The sequence below is a fragment of the Bombus bifarius genome, unplaced genomic scaffold, assembly GCF_011952205.1.
Source record: "Bombus bifarius isolate JDL3187 unplaced genomic scaffold, Bbif_JDL3187 scf7180000008000, whole genome shotgun sequence".
NCBI lineage: Eukaryota > Metazoa > Arthropoda > Insecta > Hymenoptera > Apidae > Bombus > Bombus bifarius.
The window spans coordinates 1,615,162-1,642,142 of record NW_022884379.1 but is presented as its reverse complement, the minus strand read 5'-3'; the positions used below and the strand labels follow the sequence as shown (position 1 = coordinate 1,642,142).

Here is a 26,981-nt window from a genome sequence, read left to right as displayed (position 1 = left end):
TTACTTATATTATACAAATTGATTTAAACAAGTCGTTTTAATATAATGTGTATAAAATACGGGTACATAAAATTAATTAGCCCTCTAGGGGTAAACATAAGAACTAGAGAGACTAAAATTTCCAGGATCAGAATATCAGAAGAAGCGAGCTATTCTCTTCCATACTGGCATTAAAACGTGCACGAGGTTGAGGGTCCGACTAACACAATCGAGATATTCTAGACTAATCTAGAAATCTCATATTCAGAAAATGAGAGCGAAGGTAATAGGATATTAATATTTCTTATTAATTTCAATATTTTTGATGATAAGTTTGCTATTACATATTTTTTGAATCCTAAAATATATATTTCTTCAATTGTTGCTGCACTGCATGGTTATTTGACATATTTCCTAACATTCGAATCACAAAAGCAATAGGTTAAGTTATCAAAAAACATAAAAATACAAGAAAAGTAAATAGGAAATTTTTCATTTTTAGTGGCGAAAAAAGAGGATGCGTAGGCTAAAACGTAAAAGGAGGAAAATGCGTGCGAGGTCTAAATAAATTTTATATCTATAACCTCTGTAAGTATATAGCGTATTATAATATATATTTAACATTCTTTTTTGTTACAAAAAGATATTAAAACAGTAATATATATTGATAAATATGGTATATAAAAGATTTATTTGAAAAGAAATTTAAGAAGCAATTTTCCAAACATTTGGTCATGTTTGTAATATATAAGTTCTACTTATAAAAATAATTTTATATGTACAAATCTTAACACAAGTCTTAAAAAAAAGGCACTTATTAGCTTTATAAAATTTTTGTTTCAGCTGTAAGAGTAACATTATCAACCAGGTCAACTTTAAAAAATTGTATCGATTTCAACTTTCACAATTAACTTCTCCTATGCAGAGAGTTCATTTTATTACCATGCACGTGACTTATACAATTTAATAAATTGATCGTTTAAATTACTTGGAACCTTGTTTTCTTAACCTTAACCTCCATAATATAAAATTAAAAAATATATTATACAATTATAATATGAGTTGATATAAAAGTAGAAAATATGTTATACAATTATAATGATTTAATAGTGATAGCGATCAAATGGAATAACTGGCGTTTACGTTATTCGAATAAACTTAACCTCGCTGTATATGTGCAGAACAACATGCAAACTGTACTAACAAGTCTATTACGAACAAAAATACAATTTTATAAATATTTAAAACCTCGTACAAATGTAGTAACATATTCTCAATTAAGACAAATTACGATGTTTCCAAATAACAATCAAAAACAATTTAATGACGATGAAAATATTGAAAACGAGTCACATAACCTAGTCGGTTCGCTTAGTACAACTCATAAAGTTTTTGAAGATGAAAATGCAGAAATTATTTTTGATGTCAGTGAAAAACAAGAAATGATTAATTTAGAAGATTTAAGAATTGAGGAAGAACCTCACGATCCTTATGAAGGAATAAATTTAAAACGTGAGTAGTAATGAAACTTATTTATATACTATTATACAAACTTTTTGCTATTTAAGGACAATTATTAATAATGTTCTTTAATACAAGATATCAATACAATCATTTTTCAGGTGGCGTAAACGGTGTGTTTGAAATAGAAGATCTTATATCATTATTACAAAAAAGTAATGCCAAAAATATCTTTGTTACTTCTGTACCCTCTGAATTACAATATGTTGATTACGTAGTTATAGTAACAGGTAGATCAAAGAAGCATATGCAGTCACTTGCTAATTTTATCCGGAAAGTGTATAAATTAAAAAAGAACAAAACAGATTTCTTGCCAAAAATTGAAGGAGAAGATTCAAAAGATTGGCTTGCTTTAGATTTAGGTAATTTTCTTATTGTGTTGGGATTTACTATATCTTTACTATATCTTTATAATAATCGAATTACTATATATTCTTCTTGTTCTTAGGAAATATTGTATTGCATATTTTTTCAAGTTTTGCTAGATCATTATATGATTTAGAAACATTGTGGTCAGTTGGGCCTGATTATGACGATAAAAGTAGAGGTTCTACTGACGAAGACATTATGGAACAATATAATACGTTTTTATCTGATTTAGAACCAATTGAGAATAATGATGATGATAAAAAGAGTGAAATGTATAGACAATAAATATAAAAGTTATCTAAATGATATATGTTATTTTTTATGCACTAAGATATGATCCTTATTAAATAAATCCCATACAAAAAGTAAAATAAAATTCTAAAACATAATTCTCATGCAATAGTTTTTGAAAAGCATGTGTATAAGCTACCAATCATCCTCCCTTCCCTCCCCCTCTTTCATTCCGCTCTTCGTGCTCTATTTATGCTTTCTGAAGCAATTCTCCATTTGCAATAAGCGTCCATATCTGAAGGCGCTTTATCGCAGATCAACAAAATGAAATCTTATCGAATTATCAGCTCTATTTCATACGCTGACTAATAATTACAATATAGACGCATTTGCGCGAATAAATTTTGTGTTGGTACATGTAATATTAAACCGCGTGTATCAACAGAACGCGATTAGAATAATAGTCTGTCCCACCTAACGGGTATCATCGGCATTTTTATACCATTTATAACATATAACATAAAAAATAATTTTTATAATAATAGAAAACATTACATCTGGTTCTTTAGTAAAAAATTTATGTAACTAAATCCATGGAAGAGAATATTCTTTCTCCCATATGAAAGTGCAATTAATTTTCAACAGTACTTATATAGGTAATGTATATACATTTTCAATTATTGTAAATCGTTTAATTAAAAAAATGTATCATTATTTGCACATTGTTAATTATCATGAATTTCAACTCATATATTATATATATTCTTATGTGATAAATTAAAAATAGTTTAAGGTATCTTTAATTTTATGGCTTATTTTATCATACAATTCTTTATTTCAGATAATCATATGATTATTTTAAAGGAAGAAAAATATGAAAAAATAGAAAAATTTATCTAATCACAAAAAATGACAAACAATTTAGATTCAGTTTGTGAAAAAAAGTCCACCCGTTTCTTGCAAATTCCTTTAAAGTCAACTGAACAGATTTATTTAATTTTCTTGATTCCAACATTAATCAGTTGTTTTGTATATATAATTCATTTTTCTGCTGATTTAGTAGTTGCTATACAGCATTTCAAAGAAAATAACTTAGTATGGGGTTGTTGTACTATTTGTTTTATGTATGCACCAGCAATTGCATACTTTATGTTAACTGTTTCAAGACCAGATTGGTGGATGTCAAATGATGATAAATTAACAAAGGGAATGTTTTGTTGGTTCTGTCTCCAACTTTGTCAACTGATAGGTTTTGTTTTTTTTTCTCTTTATAGGTATTAATATTTTCTACTCAAAATAACTAATAGTCCCATTCATTTATATTAATATAATATCTAATTATTTTTTAGGTATGCAGGTCTTATAGTACTATCTATTGAAGCTATTATTTTAAGTGGAAAAGAAAGAACTGAGACTTTAAACATAGCAGCTGCTCCTGCAGCTATAGAATTATATTTCTTTTTACAAGCATGGTTTCAAGCAGTTCCTCAAGCTCTCTTTCAAACACATTTACTCTTTCGTGAATCATCATTTCATCAGACTCATCAATCTGGTATTTTATTCTACGATTTGCAGTATAATTTAAATAAAATTATAAATACCAAATTAAGATTATTTTTATAGCAGTTGTAAAGGTGCTTTCTATTACTATATCCATTGTAATACTTGCCATTCAGACTACCTCATTTCAAAGATTTGAAAGTCAACGTATTAATGGTAGGAAACTACCATGGGCAATGTGGTTAAAGAAATATTGCATTCAGGTATCTTAATATTAAAAATTACATGGTTACCTACAACATGGGAAAATAATTTCTCCTTTTAAAGTATTTATTTAATTTATATAATTATAGGAACTTTGTGATTTTGAAGAAGGCACACCTTTAAAATTATCTGATAAAAAAGAAAATAACCCTATAGATAATTCCTTAGAACAACCAGAATCTGTAAAAGTTCAACACGAAGATAAGGAGCAATGTGATTCTCACATTTCTTTAGATCGTCAAGTATCTGTGACACCTCCTTTACCACCTAAAAATGTATATATTACACCACCTCCAACTCCTTTACGTGGAATTACTACAGTTACACCTTTACCTATACCAGATGTACCAGCTCCACCAAGACCAGATTCAATATGTATAGTTCCAAAAAATGCAGAATCTGAGCAATTATTTACTAAGGTGGTATCTATTGCAGAAAGAAAGAACAATACCATACAAGATTTAAAAGTTCCACAACGAAGATATTCAGCAAAAGGTTTAGAAGAAGATGATCCTGTAGGAAAATTTTTGAGTTTTTTATGGTGGTTCTTTTTCATTCTAGCACGTATACTTACCATTGCCATATTCTACGAATTTTACCCACTTTACTTATCCATTGTGCTTGGTATACATTATGGTATTATGTTAATATATCTTTTTTATTATACGCAATATTATGACATTATTACTTTTTTTCTTAATTTATGGCTAGGATTAGTGTACATAGTTAGTTTAATTGAATATAGAATTAAATTTAAGTATGCAGATAAGTGGGTATTGCCATATTATATTTTTGTATTAATGCAAAATACGTTTTTAACATTATCTTGGTATTTTTATGCAGATTGGGATGGGTTTTGGTATTCTTATATATTTTTGGTTATTCTTGGAAGTATGACACTATGCGTTTTATCAACTATAATTTATTGTGCTTTGCTTAAACCAAAGAAACGTAGGATATATACCAGCTGACAAATGGATAAAATTGTCTCATGGTAAAATATTCATTGAAACGTGATTTCACAAATGCTTTAATTTTTATATATTACTTGAACATGAGGTTGTTTTATATTTATACAAATCATTTACAAAATAGATATACTAGAAAACTATTATTAACGAATAGGACAATGGAGTAGCTGATGCAATTAAAATTTATAGTTACAATGTTTAAATCTAAACTGAGAAACTGAGGACTGATATTGATAGTTACATAATGTGAAAAATGTATTTATCATACATGATTATAAATTAGGTAGCTATGTTTATGAAACATTCATAAGAAAATCCGTCTAAAAACATTTACATATAGTTACTAGATACAGCAGCATTTCTCCTTATCTACGAATTTTATATCTGTATAGTAATATTTACATTGCACATTTATATATAGAGATACTTATGTGAATACTTATAAGTGTTAAAATATGTATATCTCTTACTCTGTGTTTCTCTCATCTTTAAAGATGTATATTAAATTTAAATACTTATCATTTCATTACTATCTCCTTATTATCGCGATTTTAACTAAAAAATATTTGTGTAAAATATTTTTTACACATTGTTTCATATTGACTGCCAAATCTTAGCAGAAAACCACTTTGAGATTATTAATATTAAAGTGGTACGTATTAAGATAACATTAATAAAGAAATACTAATAAGTTTAATTTGATAAAAAATATATGCTCCCTTATACATCCATTCATTTATAACTATATTATCTACTTGCACACATTCCTTAATCTATAACATGTTTTTCCTATACATGTATATTAGAGTCTTTATGAAGATTTCCTAATTGTGCTTCAAATAAAATATCATTTAATAATTTTTCAGCTATAATTCTTTGGTCTAATTTCATACTTCTAAGTTTTGCTGCAATATTTCGTCCAATTGCATCAAACTCATCTCCCATTACAAATGAATTATTATGTGATATTTTTAAAAGATCAGAACATTCAGCTTCATCTATCTTACGTCTACGAATTACTGGACTTTCAGACCATTCATTAGACTGATCATAAGCTTCCTCACTTTCTGGTTGCCATACATCCTAAATAAATATAACTTTTTAAATTTCTGCAAAATTTTAATTTTAATTTTTTGTCATATAAGATTAAGCTCGTGAACAATGTGCTTACTGTTTTGTAACATTTCCTATATCCTCCTCTTGTTCTTATTATTTCTTGACATTTAGCTGCTGATAAATCAATATATATCATTGCAGGTTTTCTTTGATTAGCTTTAGATTTAATTTTATCAACCATAAAAGGATGTAATCTCTGTAGAACACTTAGATTAATGAATACAAAACAATTATATTAAAGTGCAAGAATTCTGAAAATAAATAAATCTTACTTTAATATGACTTAAAAAATTTCCAGTAGATCTCAAATTTCCATTTAAATGTCTTTGACATTGTACACATTGAACTGTTATATTACTGTCTTCTACTCTAATTACTGTAAAATATTCTCCATCGAGTATAGCTGGTATTCTAATTGGAGTAAGAGTCATGCTTTGTTGAATATTGGATTGTATATGTGAAATTTGATTAGGTTGATCTTGTTGATGTTGCACTTCTGAATCATGTTGTTGCTGATGTAAATTTGAATTTTCATGATTTTCTTGATTCTCTATCTCAATTGTTTGAGAAGATGTCTGATCACTGACTGTTTCAGATATTTCTTGCTGTTGATTTGCAGGATCGATCATACATGTGTCAAAACTTTCAATCTTTGTTTCATACCTTTGCGTAGGAAATGTATCCATGATCTTACAATGCATGCAAAATTTATTCTAATAGAAGAGTACGTTAAATAAAAAGCTCAACAATTTATATAAATTGTACATGAATAACTCTTTAAATATCTGAAAAAAAAATAGAGGAACATGATTTTTACTAACAGTGAAGCAAAATACTATTATTTATCTTGCTTTCTTATTGAATTTCAGATAAGCTGTTAGATAAGAATGTTACATACATAACACATCTAGATCAGATAATAGATGAGAGAATGTAATACATACAATCTCTAATGAAATTTCAATGTCTACCTACCACCAACCTTAAAAAATGTAGCTATATTGATATAATATGTAAATTCCTTTTTATGTACTACAAAATATCGTCGTAACAACGAAATATTCGTCGCATTTCTTGAAGTATTATTAATATATAGCTGTTTGAGTTAAATAAAGTGTGCTATCTTTGAAGCTATAGCAAGGCATGCATATGTGAAAGCAAGTGCATACTTGGCAGCACTGTGGTAAATAAAGTTATCAATAAAATTTCATTAAAATTTATATAAATTTATATACGTGGATAATAAATACATGTTCTTTACTTGACTACTATTCTTTTACATAATATAATTCAAAACAAAAGAAGGAACATTACATATTTATAAGGTGCATACATTTATAAAAAAACAAAATCAAATATGTAAGATATAAATAATACAGATTGTTTAATATTATTTAATTGAAAAAGGTGCTTTGTATAATTCAATGCTTAATTTAAAATAAAGAAATCTTTCAAATTATTACTTAAGAGTAAAAATATAATTTCTGTTTTGAAAGAAATGAGGCTTATCTGTTTATATGTACATATTATTCTATGTATGTCTATTTGTTAATAAATTCTGTATTTTAAATTACTAAATATACATTGTTACTTCAGTTACTATGTTGCGTATTTGTTTGGGGAATTTAGGCTTGGACCGTGGAGCTCTAAAGCCATAGGGATATAAAGATAGAATGCGTGAGCGAACTGAAAAATGGCTAAAAAAGCTATTTAGAAATAGAAAGAAAACACTGCATAAAGGCCTTTATAACTTGTAGGGTATTTTTGTGAAATACGAATAACGTTGTCAGCATTGATAACTCCGATCCTGATTTTACTGAAAATAGATGCAGAGTAGACGTAAAAGAATTGTTAGCACTGTAAGTGCTATGCGTATATAGTTTTTTTTACAAATGGTTTGTTTTTACTTAAACATATTTGATACTAATGATTTATTTACATGTGTACATAATATAATATTTATTAAGAAACGGAAATATCTATTGAGAAAACAGTAGAATAAGATTTAATAATTGGACGAGATCTCATTTACTTGGATATGTCCGCACCTGAAGTAATGAATAAAGCCAAAGAAAAGCAAGATGAGATATTATCAGAAAAAGACAATGAAAAAACAATACCTACAATAAAATCACAGACGTTCTCTAGGGAAAGAAGAAGAAAGATTGAAGTAAATGATAAAAGTCATACACAAATTAAATACTCTCAAACTAAGGAACATTGTTCAGATGCAAATTCACCTAAGCGAATAAGATATGATGCCGAACAAAATGTATATATAATTATTATATTACACATTTTTGAAACATTTTATTTATTTGTTAAATCAGTTTCTTTTATCTGTATATCATAGGTTAATAATACTTCAGCAGATTTAACTACTAGTAACAGTGAGAAAACAAAAGAATCATCAAGCAAGGAAGAACACATTGAAAATTCATTATTAGTAGTACAACATTATAATTCGGTACTAAATAAAGATAGAAATAAAAGCAGAATTTTGTATATGAGAAATTTTAACAATTGGATTAAAAGCATGCTTATATGTAAGATACTAATTTATATATGAAATAATACTTTTGTGTGCAACAATTTTGATTAAAAATCATTTACAGTGGAATTTATTAATAAAACTCCAACTAATGCCCGTTTAAAAGTGCTGGATATGTGCTGTGGTAAAGGAGGAGATCTATTTAAATGGGAAAAAATGAATGCAGCACATTTGATCTGTACCGATTTGGCTGATGTAACCATGCAACAATGTCAGGATCGATATAAACAGATGTCAAAAAGATATTCTCAAGAAAGAAGATATTTTCCTATATTCTCAGCAGAATTCATAACAGCTGATTGTACAAAGGTATTTGTTTTTACTTTTCCATGAGTTTGTAGAAGAATATTGAACAAATAATTGACAAAATGTAATTGGTCTGAAATTTGTATCATTACTATTTATGTTAGCAATGGAAAAATCAGTGATAAAAAATGATTTCAGGTTCAATTGAGAACAAAATTTAAAGATCCTAGTATATCACTTGACTTGGTTAGTTGTCAATTTGCATTCCATTATTGTTTTGAGTCACTACAACAAGCAGAATGTATGTTTAAAAATGCAAGTGAATGTTTAAAACCAGGAGGTTATTTTATTGGAACTATCCCAAATGCATATGATTTAGTGTAAGTTCATCTTTTAATATGTGGAAAACTTTTAGCTAAAGTTATACAAAAATTAAATGCTTGTTTTAATCAGTTCTAGATGGCAGAAGTGCGATGGTGATAGCTTTGGAAATGACATTTATAGTGTAGAATTTTTTTGTGACAAAACAAAACCACCTCTTTTTGGTGCTAAATATCATTTTCAATTAGAAGGTGTTGTTAATTGTCCAGAATTTCTTGTCTATTTACCTGTATTTCGTAAACTAGCTTCAAAGTTTGATTTAAATTTAGTACTATTTGAAAGGTAAAAAGAATTTAATAACTATACTTACTGTATATCTATCATATTTATAAATAATGAAAATTTTGCTTAATTATAGATTTGACAACTTTTATGAACGCATGAAAGATGGAGATAAAGGTAGAATGTTACTTAGTAAAATACAAAGTTTAGAAACTTATCCACCTCGACGCGAAGCACGGCTTACTGGTAACCCTGATAAAGATTATCAACATGCTAAAGAATATTGCTCGCAAAAGACTTCGACTCGCTGTGAGATTGGGACTTTATCTCAAACAGAATGGGAAGTTACTTGTTAGTAGAAAATCAGTATAATTTGATAATTAATTACGTTTGTTAATTTTATTGTAATAACATTAATTTTGTTTTAGCATTATATGCAGTATTTTCTTTTGAAAAAATGAAACCTGGCTGGAAGCAACATTAGAATATGTAAAATTATAAAAATTAGGAACCATAAGATGTTAAATTTTTAATTTAAAATTAAGCACTGACAGTATATTGTACGAACTAGTCTGTTGCTATAGAAATACACACGTATGTCAATACAGTATATATACATGTAGTTAATTGATATTCTAAATAACTTGATCCAATGTGTTCAACAATATATCACTCCAAGATAAATGTATACAGTATACTTTTATGTACTTGATTATGAATTATGGATTTGATTGTTTTTTATATAAACATAAAATTAATAAATTTAATATGAATAATATGATTTAAGAAGATGGTGTGAACTTTTTTACCAATTTTGCTACATTTTATAAAAATAAACTCGTTAAATTTGGACATAAAATAAGCCTTGTTAACCTCTATATAATATTATGCCATTAATTACAAGTACATGCTATTTTCCTTACATAAGCCATAGACATAAAATGCGAATTAACAGAACTATAAAAGGTTAATATTATAAAAATCATATCACACAATAGCCTAGATCTTTGTATATTCCTTTGAATTACTGATGAAATTTTAAGAAATTAACAATAAATAATTTTTTAATGTGATATATTTCCTATGTTATGAATTTCGATATATATTCGATTATATGTCACGAACATCTCCACTTAAAATTGAAGTTTGTAGCAACGGTTGGATAAAGATTAGATATTTCTTTTCAAAATTAAAGCGATTTTCATCGATAGGAAAACGCAATTGATACATTAACAACTATTCTCATGTGATTTATTTATAAAATTGTTAGCGTTATGTTCATAACCAAGCATTATTGTAAGAGAACGACTGAATAGGCAGGTACGAACTGCGGTGGAAGGGATTGTATTGGGGATCGAAGAGGCGGAGCAAAGAAGCGCATGCGCAGTTAGATATTTTTGATACTTTGACTGGGTCTCCTCTCTAAGCGTAGGCTCGGCTGCAGTCTCACGCGAAGTGTATAGTCGGATAGTGGTGTGTGTGCCCCCAGTCTTCTTCTCTCGCTTCTGTTAGCCCTTGCGTCGCTAAAGTCTATCAGTGCGTTTGTACGAGAAATGGAGCTCGAGCAACCGACAACGCAGTCGAATTCCGACTCAGTAAGTGACTATTTAATATCTGTTTGCTTCACTGCGTTTACCTACGTGTACAGTTTTTTAGTATTTTGTCTTATATTACGGCTTTTCTCTTGTACGTACGGCATAGTCGTGGATGCAAAATTTTTCTAAGTCCCAAAATGGCGTCTGCGACTAAGTCCTACCTGGCTCGCTTCACACTGCCAGACGTTAAGTCCAACGGAGGAGTAGATAGTTATATACCGTGCTACGATCTTATTAAGATGATATTTATATGTGAATTTTATTGTTTCAGGAAAAAAAGATCAAGGAAAATAGCAATGTGACTGGAAATCATAATGGTAAGTGGTTTATTCGTACAGTTTTAACGTATGTAATCTGACATAGCTGAAATCAGAACTTTATAGCAGCAAATGTTAAGTTCAACGCAACGACCAAAGAGTTAAGGCTGCCAACGACCCGACCGGTCTGACACGTGTTTCGACTCTGACGAAGCGTCCGAACTACTTATGACTTCCTGCAATTCAAACTTAGTTTTATTATTTTAGTTGGCACTTGTTCACGCTCTGTATTACGAGAATTTAGAATTTCAATTTTTTAAAGTAAAAATTATGGAATGTTTCTTAATTTGCTTCTTTTAACTAAATGAATACAATACATTCTAAATTATTTCTGCATTTCACATTTAGTTAAATATTTCGAAATATAGCCGTAATAAATTTAATCGAGGAATACAAATAATTTTTTTTTATATTTTAGTAATTATGCAATTTTATTTAAATAATTACATGCAAAATGATTTATTTTTTCAATAAAAAGATCTTGAAATACAATTGATATTATATATATTTATGTGTGTGTATATATATATATATTATATGTATATTTCTAGATGCTCATATAAATGGCATGTCAAATGGATTTGACAAAAAAAGAGAACACAAATCCGAACATAGGGATAAGGATAAAGAACGATCTCATAAATCAGATCATAAAGACAAAGAGAGAAGTAAAGAGAAGGATAGAAATCATAAAAGTGATCACAGGGAAAAGGAAAAAGATAGACATAAACATAGTTCTAGTTCTATTAAAGAAAAAGATAAACATGATAGTAGCAGTAGTAACAAAGATAAAGATAAGGATAGAAAGAGTAACTCATCATCTAGCAAGGATAAAGAACACAAAAGTAGTAGTTCTTCAAGCAAAGAAAGAGAAAAGGATAAAAGCAAAGATAAAGAACATTATCACAGATCTAGCTCTAGTTCAAGTTCCAAGGATAAAGACAGGTATATTTAATATAATTTTGTACTTAATCACACATAGTTTTATGTTCATATACAACAGATTATGTTGCAGACATCACAGTAGTTCCAAGGATAAAGAAAGCAAAGAGAAAGACAGAGAAAAAAGTAAGGATAAGGACAAATACAAACACAGTATAAGTTCAAGTTCTCGTGACAAAGATAAGGATAAAAATGTCTCTAAGGATAAAGAAAAGGAGAGAAAACATTCATTAGAAAAGGACAAGGAAAGACATTCCACATCTCATGCAAATGACAAAGAAAAGCATCGCTCTTCTGAAAAAGATAAAGATAAACATAATTTATCCAGTAAAGATAAACATCGCCATGATAAAGAAAAAGATCGACATCGTCATGAGAAAGAAAAATGTAAGTTATAACATAAGGTATACAACAAAGTTATGAACGAAGAATGAACTTGTTAATTTTTATTTTATCTAATCTATAGCAAAACATAGAGAAGATAAAGATAAGAAAGAGAAGGAGAAGGAAGAAATTAAAGTAAAAGAAGAAGTAATGGATGTAAAACCTAATCACATAGGAAATGAAGTATTTCAGTTTGATGTTGGCCAAACCTTGAAGCATGAAGTGAAAGAAGTACATATATACTTTTTCTAATATATTTATTCTTATACTTGAAACAAATGAATTCGAATAATTAAATAAATTTAAAATAATAAATTACAGGAACCTATATCACAAATTGAACCTGAAGATGATGATGACAGCGGTGGAGAACAACCGTTATATATTAAAGAAGATGAGGATGACGAAGAAGCTATGAATGAAGAAGAAGGTAGTATGGATTCAACTGATGGAAACGACACAAGACTTTCAGATCTTCATAATACAACAATTAAAACTGAGGAAGAATCGGATGAAGACATGCCATTGGTAAGTCAAATTTATATTAAATTTTTATTATTTAAAAATTAGATATGTGTATTATAATATAAAAATTATACAGAGTGCAAGGTCCATGGCTCCTACAAGTGTTAAAAGAAGTTTAGATTCAGAGGAAGAAGATGATGTCCCACTTTCAGCGCGTAAAAAGTCGAAGAAGAATGATACAAAAGCAAAGAAGAAAAAGCGAAAACATGAAGATGATGAAGATGAAGACGAAATTGAACAAGTACTGTGATTCTTTACATATATTCTTTATATTTATTAATGATGTTATAATCTTACTTAACAATTTCGCTACGGCGGTTCGGTCCGCTGTAGCGCCGCCACTGAACTGGACTCACGCCGAAAGTGTACACATTGTGGATGGACAGTTTATTTTGGAAGAAAAGGGACTTCTCTTTAAAACAATATACTCATAATTTTTACATAAAAGATATAAACTTATTTAATAGGTATAAAGAATCTGATTAGCAGTTGAAAATAATGAAAGAATAATATACAGTAATTAATAATTTAATTCAATATATGTTTTGAAACATGGAAACACACACAACCCAACATCATATTTTTGGTATTGATAACGAGATTCTTGTCTCTTAGAGTTTTTCGCACACACAACACATCTTTGTGATCTATGTTTTCCTGTAGCTTCATAAAGTGAAGTAAAATGTCTTCCATTGAGTCTTGATGGGTGATTTTTTCCGGGTGTAATAGGATGACAGGTTCTTTTCTGATATTTTTTTAAAATTTGATTTATTAATTGCAGTTGAAATTTTGTAATTGATATTGTTTTGTTGGTTTTCAATTTGTATAGACAATATAAATTCCTTAAGCATGTATCAATCATATGGAGTATATATTTTTTGTACCATTTTGTTGTACACGTCGCTGTGGGTCACATCATGCATATCTGATATATCTCACATTCGATTAACTATAAAATAAAATTTATAGAAACCAAAGAAGAAAGGTGCAAGAGCATCAAAGGGAGAAAATTCTAGCCCAAGGAAAAAGAAGCAAGAAGAAGAACAAGAAGTTTGGAAATGGTAAGGTTTCTTATGATTTGAGGAATTACAGCGTATAGATAAATGAGGTTATATCGTCCTAACCTTATTTTGTGTGTATGCGTGAATTTTCAGATGAAGCATAATATAGTAAAACATATACATATTTTTTAAAGCAAAATATGTTTAAAGTTATTACAAATATCAGAATAACGTCTTTGATAAATTTACATTGTTTTTATAGATGTAAATGTTTTACAATATTGAAAATGCATAAGTATTTATTTATTTTAAGGTTAAATTTTTGAAGCACAATGAAATAAAACTAAATGAAAAAATTGTTATAGGTGGGAAGAAGAGAAGAAAAATGATGGGACAAAATGGACATTCTTGGAACATAAAGGACCAGTATTTGCACCTCCATATGAGCCACTTCCCCCTGATGTAAAATTTTATTACTGTGGAAAAGAAATGAAATTAAGTCAAGATGCAGAAGAAGTTGCAACTTTCTATGCACGCATGTTAGATCACGATTATACTACGAAGTCTGCATTTAATAATAACTTCTTCCATGATTGGAGAGAAGTGATGACTGAATCAGAGAGGGCTAAAATAAATGACTTGAGTAAGTGCAATTTTAAAGAAATGCATTCGTATTTTGTTCAAAAAAGCGAAGAGCGGAAAGCAATGACAAAAGAAGAAAAGCAGAAAATAAAAGAAACAAATGAACAAATACAAAAAGAATATGGTTTTTGCATTATTGATGGACATAAAGAAAAAATAGGTAATTTCAAGATTGAGCCGCCTGGTTTATTCAGAGGTCGTGGTGAACACCCTAAAATGGGCAAATTGAAAAGAAGAGTTATGCCAGAAGATATTCTTATTAATTGTTCCAAAGATTCTAATATACCAAAGCCACCACCAGGCCATAAATGGAAGGAAGTTCGGCACGATCCTAACGTTACCTGGCTTGCATCTTGGACAGAGAATATTCAAGGACAAGTGAAATACGTTATGCTCAATCCATCAAGCAAACTTAAAGGAGAAAAAGATTGGCAGAAATATGAGACTGCTAGAAAATTAGCACAATTAATAGATAAAATTCGTGCTGAATATAGGGAAGATTGGAAAAGTAAGGAGATGCGTATAAGACAAAGAGCTGTTGCATTATATTTTATAGACAAATTAGCTCTCAGAGCTGGTAACGAGAAAGATGAAGATCAAGCAGATACTGTAGGTTGTTGTTCTTTACGAGTAGAACACATTACATTACATGAGCAAAAGGATGGAAAGGAGTATGTAGTTGTATTTGACTTCTTAGGTATGCTGAATTTTTTGCTCATAAATTAGATAAAGATGGCATTTTTTAGTATAATATTTGTATATATGTTTTTATTGTATTTATAGGTAAAGATTCTATAAGGTATTACAATGAAGTGCCAGTAGAAAAAAGGGTATTTAAAAATTTACAGCTTTTTATGGAAAATAAATCACCAAGTGATGATTTATTTGATCGTCTTAATACAACCGTTATGAATAAACATTTAAATGAATTGATGGAAGGTCTCACTGCTAAGGTCTTTAGGACATATAATGCTTCATGGACATTGCAGCAGCAATTAGATAAATTGACAAATCCTGATGATACAGAAGCAGAAAAGATTTTATCATATAATAGAGCAAATCGAGCTGTTGCAATATTGTGTAATCATCAACGTTCAGTGCCTAAAACCCATGCAAAATCTATGGAAAACCTTAAGGCAAAAATAGAAGCTAAGAAGCAAGCTATAAGTGAAGCAGAACATGCTGTAAAGGAAGCCAAACGTGATGCAAAGCATGGATCTGTTAAGGAAAAAGTGTACGTATTGGTTAATTATTAAAAATTAAGTAGTATTAAGTTTAAATAGTATTAAGTAATTTATTGTGTATTTATTATTATAGCGTATATGAAAAGAAGAAGAAGGCTCTTGATAGATTAAAAGAGCAACTGACAAAATTGGAGGTTCAAGCAACAGACAAAGAGGAAAATAAAGAAATTGCTCTAGGCACCTCCAAGTTGAATTATTTGGATCCTAGAATTACAGTTGCATGGTAACTTTGATTCTTTTTTTATTTTATATTAAATATTATAATCATAAGCACAATATTACTTTTTATTTTTATATTATTTAGGTGTAAGAAACATAATGTCCCTATTGAGAAGATTTATAATAAGACTCAGAGGGATAAGTTCAGATGGGCAATAGACATGGCAGGACCAGATTATGTATTTTAACCCCATAGAAGATTGATTATTACGAAAAATAACTCCCACTGATTGTATTTAGTGAAATTTTCGTTAAAATTATTGAAGGAAAAAGTAATGGTATAATTTTCTATATTTACAAAAAATAAATGTGAAAATGCGAAGACATATTTTGTATAGAACACTACGTTAAATTTCGGTAAAGACTTTATATTCAGTATGTAATAAACACATACTTGTAATCTAGAATTGATCGCTTAGCAATCATCGCGTAAAAATTTTAGCGGTCGCATTTGCATATAGACGTTTAATTGATCTTATAAATATTAGAAACTAAAATTGAATAGTTTGACGAAAATTTAAATTCGTGTTAGGTAGAAATTTGTAATATTTGTGAATTAAAAAAGCAAAATTTGTGCAAGTGATCTAAATTTAGAGAATATAGCTCAAAGTTACTTCAGTAAAACAAGAATTTTACAGTCTCTAAATTTAGAAGTGCACAATAAACATTGGTTGCTGCATTGTACATAGGACTATGAAAACTTTGCCAGCCAAGTAAGAAAGAGGTATGTGTATTAGATCTAAAAAAAATGTGACTGCCGAATGAGCAGCTAATTTTTATATTCCTTTAATTTGTCTTTTCTCATAAGTGTATAATGTCATTAATGGAATGTTAATTAAAGTTAGAGTCGCGCGCTCTACATAAATTTTTTAGTATAAAATTTATCAAATCGAAATTGTGGTTAGCCAATTTGATTGAAATATAGCGTCTCGAAAGATAATTATAACATATTAATGTATTTAAAAAATAGATTATTGCTTTTAGCGATTTATGCTTTATAAAAGAAATGTTTAGTCTATAATAAATGTGAACACAGTGTATCTTTAACATTTTTTTAATATTCGTACACATAAAAACCTTGTGATCACCATGATATAGAATATTGTAAAAAAAAAAATACTTCAATATGTTACAAATTAGTTATCATATTTATATCCATAGTTGAATTTTGTTTACTGTTTAATAGCAAGATACTCAAATTTATTGCAATATTTTTCAAAATCCTTTCCTAATATATACCTGTAAATCATTTGTACAAGATATTCTAAATTTGAAGAATGTCTTTGTTTATGTGACTCATGGGACTCAAATTATATATTAATATTTGAGAGTATGTGTGTGTGAAACACCTTATTTTAATCTGTTATAAGTAAATCATGTTTAGAATAGATTATTCGCTTATTTATCTTGGAATATGAATCAGAGACGAGTAATTTTTTCAGTAGCTTAGGATATATTCACATTAGTTAGATTGTAGACTTTATAATAAATATGTTATTTCCATCATAAAAATATTCATTCATCTTGCTAAATTGAATATTAATTACTCGTCACTGACATAATATTCCCATATCATTGTGTTGTATGCATATGAACACATACAATTTTTTACACTCATATATAAATATATATATTTAAGGAAGCTGCAATTATAAAATTATACAAATATGTAATTAGGATGGTGGTTCTTTATAACTTTTGTATTAAAACATTACGTTAATAACAATCACAAGTTAGTTCATTTTATTTAAAACTATAGAATGTATACTAATGTGTTTTAAGAAATGTTGTAAAGTTATTAAAGGCCACTATTCTCATAAAACTGCCAATTATTGTATGAAGAGTCGCATAATTTAATCGTCTGTTATGCTACAAACTAGTTTTTGATATATAAGTAAGTTTGGTCATGTTCTAATCTCATTAATAATTTAAAATGAATGTTTCATTCATTTCAAACATTTTACTGTCTAAAGTAGTAAACTCTTATAATATTTATCTTTTTATATTATTGTCTTTTTCCAAATATTCATGATTATAAACATTTCTGAAGATAAAACTAGTACAGTATATCAGACTACATTAACTTATACGATGATCAAGTAGACTGAATTTAAGATATATATGTGCGTATATGTCACATTACTCTTAATTTACTTTATTAAAGTCATTTACGATATAGAAATTAGTAACTAATTAACATGACATAATGAAATACAATCAGTACATAGGCCTCTAATATCAAATGTTTTATGCACATAACATCAGATATAACATTTTTAACTTTTACAAGTGAGAAGTAAAAATACAATCGATATCTAGTACAATGAAGTGTACACAAATTAAGGTGTATGTATATTTCGGACATTATCATTTCTATACGATACTGGAATAATAAAACTTATAGTGCAAAAAGATAAATTGATTTATTTACATAATAACTAAATGTTCACATACTTACTATTAATAGAATCCAATGATTCAAAATACATCGCATCCAGTTATAGGTGTGCTTTGTTTTAAAGTAAAAAAAAAGTATAACCCGACGATACTTTACTTTTATTGGTTTATTATTAAAGAGCAAGGTACAATAATATACTATTATATTACTGCAGTTAGTGTTTATAGTAATAAATTATTAATAATTTAAATCAAATAATTGTGTAAATTTGTAATAAATATTAAAAGATGTAAAAACATACAAACATAACGTTTTGTGTGCGTGCAACATAATTTAGTCCCAGATCAAATAAATATTAAATATTCTCCTAATATTTCAAGCCAGAAAATAAAATACAGAAATTACATATTTTACATGTTCAAATAATTCATATGTCAAAAGATACGTAATGCGTAATTTCAAAAATAATCAAAGAAACTTAACAATATATTTGTAATTTATATTCTGGCTAATGAAACATTTACAATACATAATATAATCTTTAACTGAAAGGAGAGAAGTAATACCATAACAAAAAAAAAAATAACTTATTGAAATACAATTTTATATCTAATAAAAAATAAACTTGAATTAATTATAATACAAAATTTGTTATGCAGCATTGAATATTAATCCTTATTATTAATTATACGGAAATCGATATAGAAGCAAAAAACTTGTTTTTATCTCTCCATATAATTGATAATATATATTACACAGTATCATGGTTTTAGTATATAAAATATAAAATCTTGATTTAAGATTAAATGAAATCATTTTTTTTTTCTTTTTTTTTGGCTATTATGTCACAGCAGAGTAATTACCAAAATAGTAGTTCCTACTTTAAAAAGGTAGACTAGACTATGTTAAATCACTATTTTGTTACAGTTGTTATATGTAACAAAATATATATTATGCATCAAAAATTGAAGCATTTTTTGAATGCTTACATAAATTGCATTCTACAATGTTAAATTTAATTTTATTTACAGTTCCAATCAACAATCATTTGTTAGTAATATTATTCTCTTTTTTTCAATTAACAATTTTCCTTCGTTAATTTAAATTCAAAACTATTAATGGAAATGCTATTTTTTAACTTGACAATATTCAATAATTATGAATTGCATAAGTTATGTTTTATGAGTACCGTAATTTGATCTATATGTCATACTAAAAATATAAAAATCGTTTATTGTCTTTCATAAGTGTTTATATGAAGTATTCCAATACTAATAGTAGTAGTGGTAGTAGTGATAGTAATAATAATAGGAGCAATAGCAGCAGTAGTAGTAATGATAATAAAGATATTGAAATTTCTTCGATCTACTACGAAATATAAAACAGTACATGGATTGTAAAATAAACTAAAAATATTGTTGCAAGACACGTTCGATTAATTAGAAATAGACAACATTTTTTTTAAATGAATTCCACAAATTTGCTGCATATAAATGTAATATCAGAAAGCATAAATGCTTATTAAAATATTACAATATTAAATTATTTTGAAAACAATTTAGATTTAAACACGCATAACATTTTTAAATATTAGCGGATATCTCGATATTCATACTAGTCATTTTGTATTGCTACAATTAAGTTCGGCAATACATATTATGTTACTCATATAATACCTATTCCTTCATGTCAGAACATTATACCAGTTTACTTTTAAAAATTTATCACAATACATCGAGATAAACATCGATGTAAATTAATACATACAATTTCATGGTGATTATACAATTTTGCAATCCCTTTCATTCTGGATCAGTTTCTCCTTCTCCGATCGTCAATACTGTAACAAGACCAGCAGCTGCCACCTTAGCTTTATATGTCTCCGGTTCGAACCAGCGAATCGGTTCCTGTTAAATAAAAATAAAGTTTAGTTGCATAATTGCTAATAACAAACTATATTGTAAGTAACTATTGTAGTTTCTACATTACCTGAATATGATGTTATAAGCAGCATGCTTTGAAATTGTAAAGCAAGTGTTAAGTGGTTTATGTAGATGCATGCCATTTTAGAGTAGTTACACAAACGTTTTTTAATATAATTTTGAAGTTGAACAAGAATTTATCACACATTTGTTATAATGTACGTATTACATGATTTTAAAAAATACAAAGTAAAAATTTATTATCTTAAAAATTCCATAAGTGTTATACAATAACATTCAGTATATAAGTCTTTTTATATAATGTAAAATTTAATAATTTTTTCACATAATATCATTAAAATAATAAAAATTGCAATAACGTTTTCTTAAATTCATTTAATATTAATCACTTAAATTTAATATGCATAGCATATTATGCAACTGTTAAACAAATCATAATATTTAAATAATGACGTATATGGGAAACTTGAGAGAATATAAAATTTACATACAATGTTTAACAAACATATAACACGACATATTTTCGTTTTTGATTTATATTAGTAATCAAAACCCTAATTCATTAAAAAAATAAATATTTTAGTAATAAAATAGAAGAATATGATTAAAAAAAGAACTTTATGTAATTATTTAACGATAGCATATATTATGAGTTTAATTTATTTAATGAAATAAACATATACCACTGCAATAATATTCAGTAATAAACATCAATATATTATTATAACTCAAGGGCAAATTATATTGCTTTCAATATAAAAAAAACCATTATAAGTAACATATAACAAGTTTTACATATAATCACATCTACATAATACTGTCAAAACAATTTTTTTGGTTGAAGCTATTAAATATCACAAAAATCATGTTTGTTCCAAACTTTTGGTTTAAATATATATATTGTATATGAATTAAAATATCAGCCTTGTAATTTAATATTTCCAATGGAAAAGAATATAAGCTAAGAAAAAAAAGAGCTTAGGAATCAATTCTAACTGATCAAAGTTAGAAATTTTTAGGAATTATGATACTTTCGTGAAAACTGCCTTCCACTAATGGAAAATATCTGTTCTTCTATGCTATTACTGATTCTAATAATGTAGTGAGATTTAATATCTAAGGACGAATATTCCAAAAGTGAAATAAGTAAAAATATAACAGTTATTTTAGCATCAGCACATTTCAATACGGGGAATAAACGTAACTCCAAAATAGTCAAATTAATTTCAAGGCGTTAATCTTGTATCATCTTGCAAGAAAAATTAGTAAATAACACTGTCGTACATCAGGTGATTAGCATTGGTATCACATTGATGTACCTTGCGAACAATGTTGGGACATTCCTTTTGAATACGAGCCCAATCTGCAGGCGGTCGTTTAGCATAAGGGCCTGTTGAACACAGCAACAAAAACTCGTATGTGAGTTCTCTAATTTCTGGAACTAAACAAAGTATTACCAAAGTATTATCTTTTGTAGTTGAAAGCTTTCAATAATCACTCAAAATAATTACCTCCCTGAGTTGATGAACTTGGTTCAGGTATAATAAAGGGTTTATAAGTTTCTTCACTTTCTGACGTCGCAGTACTATCCATATTTAATTCTCGGGCTACTTCGTTTGTATTATTTGGAGTTAACAATGTTTTTTGTGTACTGGAAGACGAAATCGAAAATGGAGACTCTTCTTCAAAATTGAAATATTCTATACCACTTGTGAAATTTTCAGAATCTCCCAAGAAATATTCATCTAAAACTAGTTTTGCAGTCTAACATACAAAGTAATTGTGTTAGAAACACATCAAATAAGATACTTAATTTATACCTTCAAAAAAGAAAGATTATTACCCTAACAAGATCGAGATTGCATCCTGTGATCTTTAAGGACTGGTTACCAACTGTAACTGTATATTTATATTCGCCAATACTGGCGTCGTTGGTGGAGAAGCTGTGGAGGAGCGAACTTCGTAAACGAGAGTTTTGTTGCTGATGTTGCAATCGATTACTTTCGTCCGACGCACTACTATTTAGTGAGGAGCTAGAACCACCCATGGCTCCTTTTTCTCCTCCACCTTGCTCCAATCTCACCGGCGATGCATTTCGTTGAATCGTATCTTTTATCAAATCCTTCGCGTAACTGACGTAATAATGGATAAAAAGTAACTTAGATATTCCAAGTTTAACATAGAATAGTAAATAATTAAAATTAAAATTGAGCTCACTGTATCTTGTCCTCGGAAGTACCCGTGATTTGGACAAGTCGTTCTTTGGCTCCAGGGTTTACTACAAAAAAAGCAGTATGTCAAACATATTTTGTAATATCAATAAAATGTCAAATGTTTGTTATCAATTAAAATTTATTATGTAAGTCTCATTTGCATTGTGGTTAATGTGCAATTTGTCAATGCAAAATTATATATCAATAGATATCTATTAAATATAAATAATGTTCAAACACTCCAAAACAAATTATTTATGCATTAAAACATTAAAAAGTTTAACATTAATTATGTAAACATTTCCTGTAAAAAGAGATAAGATAAATTTTTAGATATGTTTAGAACTGTAAGCATTTATAAGCAGTAAACAAAATAGTATGAAATGCATAAAACACTGAATAACATTGTAGTAATAACATCAAATGTTATTCAACATTTTATACTTACTTATATGTGATTTAATAAGCTGCAAACAATATGCATACTAATGATAATAAAATGTGATAACAATCAAGACAGTCATACAGTAAAAAAAGATTTTGAGTAATCACACAATCGAATTTTCACAATATCATTAAATGATTAACATAATAACATATAAAGAAAAAATATTTCATGCAAATAAAGGTAAATGTAAGTTACAACATAAATTATATTCGTGAATGTACAAACATCACTTGCTATCATAAATTTATTTTACAATGTTGTAAGAACAAAACCGATTTATTTATACATTTTATTACGAAAAGTTTTTCAATATATTTTACTAATTTTTTATATATGAATATATAGTAAATATTTAACAAAATATTTAATCATAAGAACAGAAAACTCCAATTTCTATTACTTTATAAAGTGGATTGATGTAATGGAAATATTAGGTATGTAAAGATATTAAAAAATATATAATTAGTTATTTTTGTAATGCGTGAACATGATGCTATTAAGCCATCTGCAAATTATTTGTTTACCTCGCTGGAAGGAGATGATTGTCTGGCTGAGCTCTTCGATCATGTGAACCCGCCGCCCTTTTATTCCCATCACTGTATTTTTGTGCAAATGATTTAGAAGTAGAAACATAATACTTACTACTTACAATAGATGTGAAAAACAGTATACAAAATATAAGATATATCAATAAACAGATCCAAAAATATAGTGCAACGGTAACTTAAAATTAAAATAAACCATTCAGAAATTAAAACAAGTAAGCCGTATTCTACATTATATTATGATGTTTTACATGTATGTATATTTCATCTACAATATACATATGATTAATATAATTTTAAAAAATTTTAAACTTCTCTTACCTTTACCAGAATCACTGTTACGTATAACAACTTCATCTTTACAGTAGTTTTTTCCAGGGATACGCGTAGGTTTAACAAATTTGCCACTATTTTTTATAACTTCACCAGGTCCTAAAATAGGTGCCACAGTAGGGGAAGTCATTGTTGCCATAGGAGATGACAATACATTTGTAGGTGTGTCAGGAATTGCTTCTGCCTATTAATGTCATTTAGACTTCTTTACAAATCATTCCATTTATAATAAGACATAATATAATAAAATATAAGGATGACATACATTATCTAAATGCGATAATTTCTGTGTATAATATACATCCATAGAATCTGTGTGACGCCATTGCTTGGCTCTTAATTCTATAAGTTCCAGCAGGTGAACCCTAGTCGTCAAATCTAACTTTTCGTCTTGACTTCCATTTCTGATCGCCACAAAAGCTCTGTCCAGCTGATCTATAAATTAAAAGAAAAAAAATTTAAATTATTAGTATCTTGACTTCACTCTATTTTTTATATTAAAAATATTATTTTAAGCTATACCTTTATAAATAGCTTCTAACTGAGGAGCACAAAGTTTTAAATGATTACACATTGTAATCACACTTATTTGCAGCGTTCGATCATGGAAGCCATTAGTTAGTTGCATAGCAACATTGTCGATTAAGGACACTATGTCCTCCACTGTAAAATATAATATTTTAATTTGATAAATTATAATAACCAAAATCAATAATTAAAACATTATAAAGGAAGTGAATAAGAGAATAAAACTTAATACGCATGTCTTAGGTATGTAATACAATAAGTGATAAATTATATAAGTATATTAATTAGCAATATATTACCAGTCGTAATCCGCCCATCGACGGTCGCGTGGCGTTGAGCAAGTTTAAGCGGCCGAGGTTTTTCGATTTTCTTGATGGTTCGAGCTCGATTTAGTTGTGTTGCGGCCATTCTCTATAATCTTAAACAAACAAACACAAAGAATAAAAAAGGACATTAAACAGAGCTACTAAGTAGATAAGGATTAAACACAATTTAATGAAATTAACCAATATAGCCTTTATTTCTTTCACATAATTAGAAAGCATAATTTTCAAACACTACCTTTAAGAAAGTAAAAATAAGTATAGAATTTTCTAGCCGATTTCTTTTCACACACTGTTGAAAGTCTTCCTAACGTGACGCTACTTCATAATGTAATAAAAGCAATTATTTGTATGATCAATATTTATACAGATGTTGCATTGTTTTGGCAACTTAATATCATTTTGAAATTAAAGAAGAGAAGGATATTTTATTATTTTAAGTTTAATCGTTTTGTAGAGCGTATTCTTCAAAATTTTCGATATGTAGTTCTGCGCCGCGGGTGATTTAAAAATAACTACGGAACAGAGTGTGGTTTATGTAGAAAATACTAAGCAATAGCAAAGAAAAAAAAATTGAATATTTAATGTACTAACGTGAATTTTAACAATATTTGCTACAGTTGTTGGAGTTGGTGCGAAAGTAGAGTAACTTTACAATAGTAAATTATTTTACCGTAGCCTACGTAGCGATAAAAATAATTTATGCGGTCTCCATGCGAGCGCCTTTAGTACTTTCGACATCTTGTAAGGCACGTTAGAAGAAGAGGGAAAATGTGCAAAGAACAAAGAGAAATAGTAAGCAAAAGAAAGGAGAAAACAAGAGTGGGGGAGGAAAAGTGGAAGGGAAGAGCAAGAAATAAAGGGGGGGGGGAGGAGAAAAAATATAATGAATTATTTAAATTTTGCAAAGTACAAGACAAATAACATAAAGAAAATTCTTTATGTATACATCGAAATACTGAATTCTATTAAGGTAGGACATTAACATGAACTACCATTGCAAAATCCAAAATTATGAAAGCTAAGGCACATCACGTCGAAAAAAACACTTAACATTTAACATTAACCAAATTGTTATATTTAAAGAGCAGTATCTACAATTTAATTTTTGTAATTAAAAAGTCACTTACCACCACGTCGACCGTGCCACAGATCAACGACAGGCAGATCGTCTAAAAGAAATCGGTAAGATATGTCGACTGTCGTTGACATACGTTACGAAGGTATACTCAAGTGTCTTAAATTTACAACAGTGATACTAACATGTTATTTAAAATTCACTAGCAGAAGGAACTTAGTCGATGAAAGCACGGTTACATAAACAAGTCTCGACACTCTCTAGAGAAAAGCGCTCAAAATTTGAATCGTGAAAAATCAATATGGAAGACAACAAAGTTCTTGTTATTACAAGACAAACAAAGATGCATAGAATGCCTCTGTTTCTGTTGAGGCATGCATAGCATGTCATACACGCACAGGACGAAAACCATTTTGCCTTCCATATTGATTTTTCTTGACTTAATCTTCGAACTATTTCTGCCATGCTTTCGCTCACTTTCAGTATGAGTATCGAGACCTGTTTATATGATCCCAGATGGAGGTTTTTGTGTTTTTAAAACTTTTACGTACAACTTCATACAATAGAAGAAGATAGCCAGGATACAAGGGACAGAAAGTGTCCTTGAACCGATTTTTATCATGCATCATTGTGATGCACCATTCGATAACTCACCAAAAGAAAACATCGTAAATCAATTTTCAGCGCTCTATCTTGACCAGAAGGATAGTTACAGAGTGAATTCGAATTATCTCCTTTTATCCTATTTTCCCAATTTAATGGCATGCAAAAATTCTGGATTATTATAGACACATTAGTGTCGAAGTGCAAGAAAATACTGAAAAATGTAGATTTCGCATAGCAGTTTAGAGCGATCACTGTTTTATTATTATGGTAACGACATGTTAGCACGACTATTATTCTCAACCTTAAGACTCAACCCAAGCCGACGATCTTTCGTGAACCATACATA

At 28.3% G+C, this 26,981-nt stretch overlaps 6 protein-coding genes and 1 long non-coding RNA gene across 15 annotated transcripts; 4 read left to right on the top strand and 3 right to left on the bottom strand.

The window, feature by feature from the left end:
* The first annotated feature begins 1,092 nt into the window (after positions 1 to 1,092).
* Positions 1,093 to 2,253, top strand: LOC117206246 (mitochondrial assembly of ribosomal large subunit protein 1). The gene is made up of 3 exons (XM_033445409.1): positions 1,093 to 1,491; positions 1,602 to 1,862; positions 1,949 to 2,253. Exons 1-3 carry the CDS (start codon positions 1,167 to 1,169, stop codon positions 2,152 to 2,154), a joined length of 792 nt encoding a protein of 263 aa, XP_033301300.1. The 5' UTR covers positions 1,093 to 1,166; the 3' UTR covers positions 2,155 to 2,253.
* A 102-nt stretch (positions 2,254 to 2,355) lies between these two features.
* Positions 2,356 to 5,361, top strand: LOC117206241. 2 transcript variants are annotated; one of them, XM_033445398.1, is made up of 6 exons: positions 2,356 to 2,581; positions 2,670 to 2,756; positions 2,942 to 3,374; positions 3,450 to 3,652; positions 3,724 to 3,863; positions 3,954 to 5,361. In XM_033445398.1, the coding sequence occupies exons 3-6, from the start codon at positions 3,010 to 3,012 to the stop codon at positions 4,833 to 4,835; spliced, it is 1,590 nt and encodes a 529-aa protein (XP_033301289.1). In that variant the 5' UTR covers positions 2,356 to 2,581; positions 2,670 to 2,756; positions 2,942 to 3,009; the 3' UTR covers positions 4,836 to 5,361. The 2 variants fall into 2 exon arrangements, with proteins under 2 accessions (XP_033301289.1, XP_033301288.1); XM_033445397.1 differs by having other exon boundaries at positions 2,356 to 2,756.
* Positions 5,066 to 7,295, bottom strand: LOC117206247. 3 transcript variants are annotated; one of them, XM_033445410.1, is made up of 4 exons: positions 6,927 to 7,295; positions 6,224 to 6,736; positions 6,007 to 6,147; positions 5,066 to 5,918 (listed from the first exon to the last, which is right to left on the bottom strand). In XM_033445410.1, exons 2-4 carry the CDS (start codon positions 6,650 to 6,652, stop codon positions 5,625 to 5,627), a joined length of 864 nt encoding a protein of 287 aa, XP_033301301.1. In that variant the 5' UTR covers positions 6,653 to 6,736; positions 6,927 to 7,295; the 3' UTR covers positions 5,066 to 5,624. The 3 variants fall into 3 exon arrangements, with proteins under 3 accessions (XP_033301301.1, XP_033301303.1, XP_033301304.1); XM_033445412.1 differs by having other exon boundaries at positions 6,934 to 7,295; XM_033445413.1 differs by having other exon boundaries at positions 6,224 to 6,664; positions 6,934 to 7,295.
* Positions 7,296 to 7,753: 458 nt separating this feature from the next.
* LOC117206244 (mRNA cap guanine-N7 methyltransferase) lies at positions 7,754 to 9,994 on the top strand. Of its 2 annotated transcripts, XM_033445405.1 has the most exons (8): positions 7,754 to 7,810; positions 7,919 to 8,223; positions 8,305 to 8,497; positions 8,567 to 8,811; positions 8,947 to 9,128; positions 9,202 to 9,411; positions 9,488 to 9,702; positions 9,780 to 9,835. In XM_033445405.1, the coding sequence occupies exons 2-8, from the start codon at positions 7,990 to 7,992 to the stop codon at positions 9,833 to 9,835; spliced, it is 1,335 nt and encodes a 444-aa protein (XP_033301296.1). In that variant the 5' UTR covers positions 7,754 to 7,810; positions 7,919 to 7,989. The 2 variants fall into 2 exon arrangements, with proteins under 2 accessions (XP_033301296.1, XP_033301297.1); XM_033445406.1 differs by lacking the exon at positions 7,754 to 7,810 and having other exon boundaries at positions 7,956 to 8,223; positions 9,780 to 9,994.
* Positions 9,995 to 10,778: 784 nt separating this feature from the next.
* On the top strand, positions 10,779 to 18,509 carry LOC117206236 (DNA topoisomerase I, mitochondrial). Its single transcript, XM_033445388.1, has 12 exons — positions 10,779 to 10,946; positions 11,218 to 11,263; positions 11,815 to 12,208; positions 12,279 to 12,592; positions 12,672 to 12,820; positions 12,911 to 13,117; positions 13,191 to 13,355; positions 14,084 to 14,175; positions 14,481 to 15,454; positions 15,541 to 15,991; positions 16,075 to 16,224; positions 16,306 to 18,509. Exons 1-12 carry the CDS (start codon positions 10,905 to 10,907, stop codon positions 16,406 to 16,408), a joined length of 3,087 nt encoding a protein of 1,028 aa, XP_033301279.1. The 5' UTR covers positions 10,779 to 10,904; the 3' UTR covers positions 16,409 to 18,509.
* LOC117206251 lies at positions 10,794 to 11,211 on the bottom strand. Its single transcript, XR_004487364.1, has 2 exons — positions 11,046 to 11,211; positions 10,794 to 10,987 (listed from the first exon to the last, which is right to left on the bottom strand). It is a non-coding gene; the product is annotated as an uncharacterized LOC117206251 (long non-coding RNA).
* Positions 18,510 to 19,165: 656 nt separating the features above from the next.
* Positions 19,166 to 26,234, bottom strand: LOC117206243 (eukaryotic translation initiation factor 4E-binding protein Mextli). Of its 5 annotated transcripts, none has more exons than XM_033445399.1 (11): positions 26,082 to 26,234; positions 24,928 to 25,046; positions 24,623 to 24,763; positions 24,366 to 24,535; positions 24,089 to 24,284; positions 23,747 to 23,818; positions 22,779 to 22,839; positions 22,405 to 22,693; positions 22,073 to 22,325; positions 21,881 to 22,002; positions 19,166 to 20,525 (listed from the first exon to the last, which is right to left on the bottom strand). In XM_033445399.1, the coding sequence occupies exons 2-11, from the start codon at positions 25,034 to 25,036 to the stop codon at positions 20,421 to 20,423; spliced, it is 1,518 nt and encodes a 505-aa protein (XP_033301290.1). In that variant the 5' UTR covers positions 25,037 to 25,046; positions 26,082 to 26,234; the 3' UTR covers positions 19,166 to 20,420. The 5 variants fall into 5 exon arrangements, with proteins under 5 accessions (XP_033301290.1, XP_033301295.1, XP_033301292.1 ...); XM_033445401.1 differs by lacking the exon at positions 26,082 to 26,234 and adding an exon at positions 25,625 to 25,730 and having other exon boundaries at positions 20,421 to 20,525; XM_033445400.1 differs by lacking the exon at positions 26,082 to 26,234 and adding an exon at positions 25,546 to 25,690 and having other exon boundaries at positions 20,421 to 20,525.
* Between the last annotated feature and the right edge of the window lie 747 nt (positions 26,235 to 26,981).

Bases quoted from the DNA above. Each gene is read 5' to 3' on its own strand.
- LOC117206243 (XM_033445399.1), bottom strand. From the start codon at position 25,036: ATGGCCGCAACACAACTAAATCGAGCTCGAACCATCAAGAAAATCGAA. The intron at 24,285-24,365 runs GTATGTCATCCT...TGACATTAATAG, and splicing joins AATTATCGCATTTAGATAAT to GCAGAAGCAATTCCTGACAC. The intron at 23,819-24,088 runs GTAAGAGAAGTT...ACAAAAATACAG, and splicing joins TAACAGTGATTCTGGTAAAG to TGATGGGAATAAAAGGGCGG.
- LOC117206236 (XM_033445388.1), top strand. From the start codon at position 10,905: ATGGAGCTCGAGCAACCGACAACGCAGTCGAATTCCGACTCA. The intron at 12,593-12,671 runs GTAAGTTATAAC...TCTAATCTATAG, and splicing joins TCGTCATGAGAAAGAAAAAT to CAAAACATAGAGAAGATAAA. The intron at 12,821-12,910 runs GTACATATATAC...AATAAATTACAG, and splicing joins TGAAGCATGAAGTGAAAGAA to GAACCTATATCACAAATTGA.
- LOC117206241 (XM_033445398.1), top strand. From the start codon at position 3,010: ATGACAAACAATTTAGATTCAGTTTGTGAAAAAAAGTCCACCCGTTTC. The intron at 3,653-3,723 runs GTATTTTATTCT...TTATTTTTATAG, and splicing joins TCATCAGACTCATCAATCTG to CAGTTGTAAAGGTGCTTTCT. The intron at 3,864-3,953 runs GTATCTTAATAT...ATATAATTATAG, and splicing joins TAAAGAAATATTGCATTCAG to GAACTTTGTGATTTTGAAGA.
- LOC117206244 (XM_033445406.1), top strand. From the start codon at position 7,990: ATGTCCGCACCTGAAGTAATGAATAAAGCCAAAGAAAAGCAAGATGAG. The intron at 8,812-8,946 runs GTATTTGTTTTT...AAATGATTTCAG, and splicing joins TAACAGCTGATTGTACAAAG to GTTCAATTGAGAACAAAATT. The intron at 9,129-9,201 runs GTAAGTTCATCT...TGTTTTAATCAG, and splicing joins CCAAATGCATATGATTTAGT to TTCTAGATGGCAGAAGTGCG.
- LOC117206247 (XM_033445410.1), bottom strand. From the start codon at position 6,652: ATGCATTGTAAGATCATGGATACATTTCCTACGCAAAGGTATGAAACA. The intron at 6,148-6,223 runs GTAAGATTTATT...AGTGTTCTACAG, and splicing joins ATTTTTTAAGTCATATTAAA to AGATTACATCCTTTTATGGT. The intron at 5,919-6,006 runs GTAAGCACATTG...ATATTTATTTAG, and splicing joins ATAGGAAATGTTACAAAACA to GATGTATGGCAACCAGAAAG.
- LOC117206246 (XM_033445409.1), top strand. From the start codon at position 1,167: ATGCAAACTGTACTAACAAGTCTATTACGAACAAAAATACAATTTTAT. The intron at 1,492-1,601 runs GTGAGTAGTAAT...ATCATTTTTCAG, and splicing joins TGAAGGAATAAATTTAAAAC to GTGGCGTAAACGGTGTGTTT. The intron at 1,863-1,948 runs GTAATTTTCTTA...TCTTGTTCTTAG, and splicing joins TTGGCTTGCTTTAGATTTAG to GAAATATTGTATTGCATATT.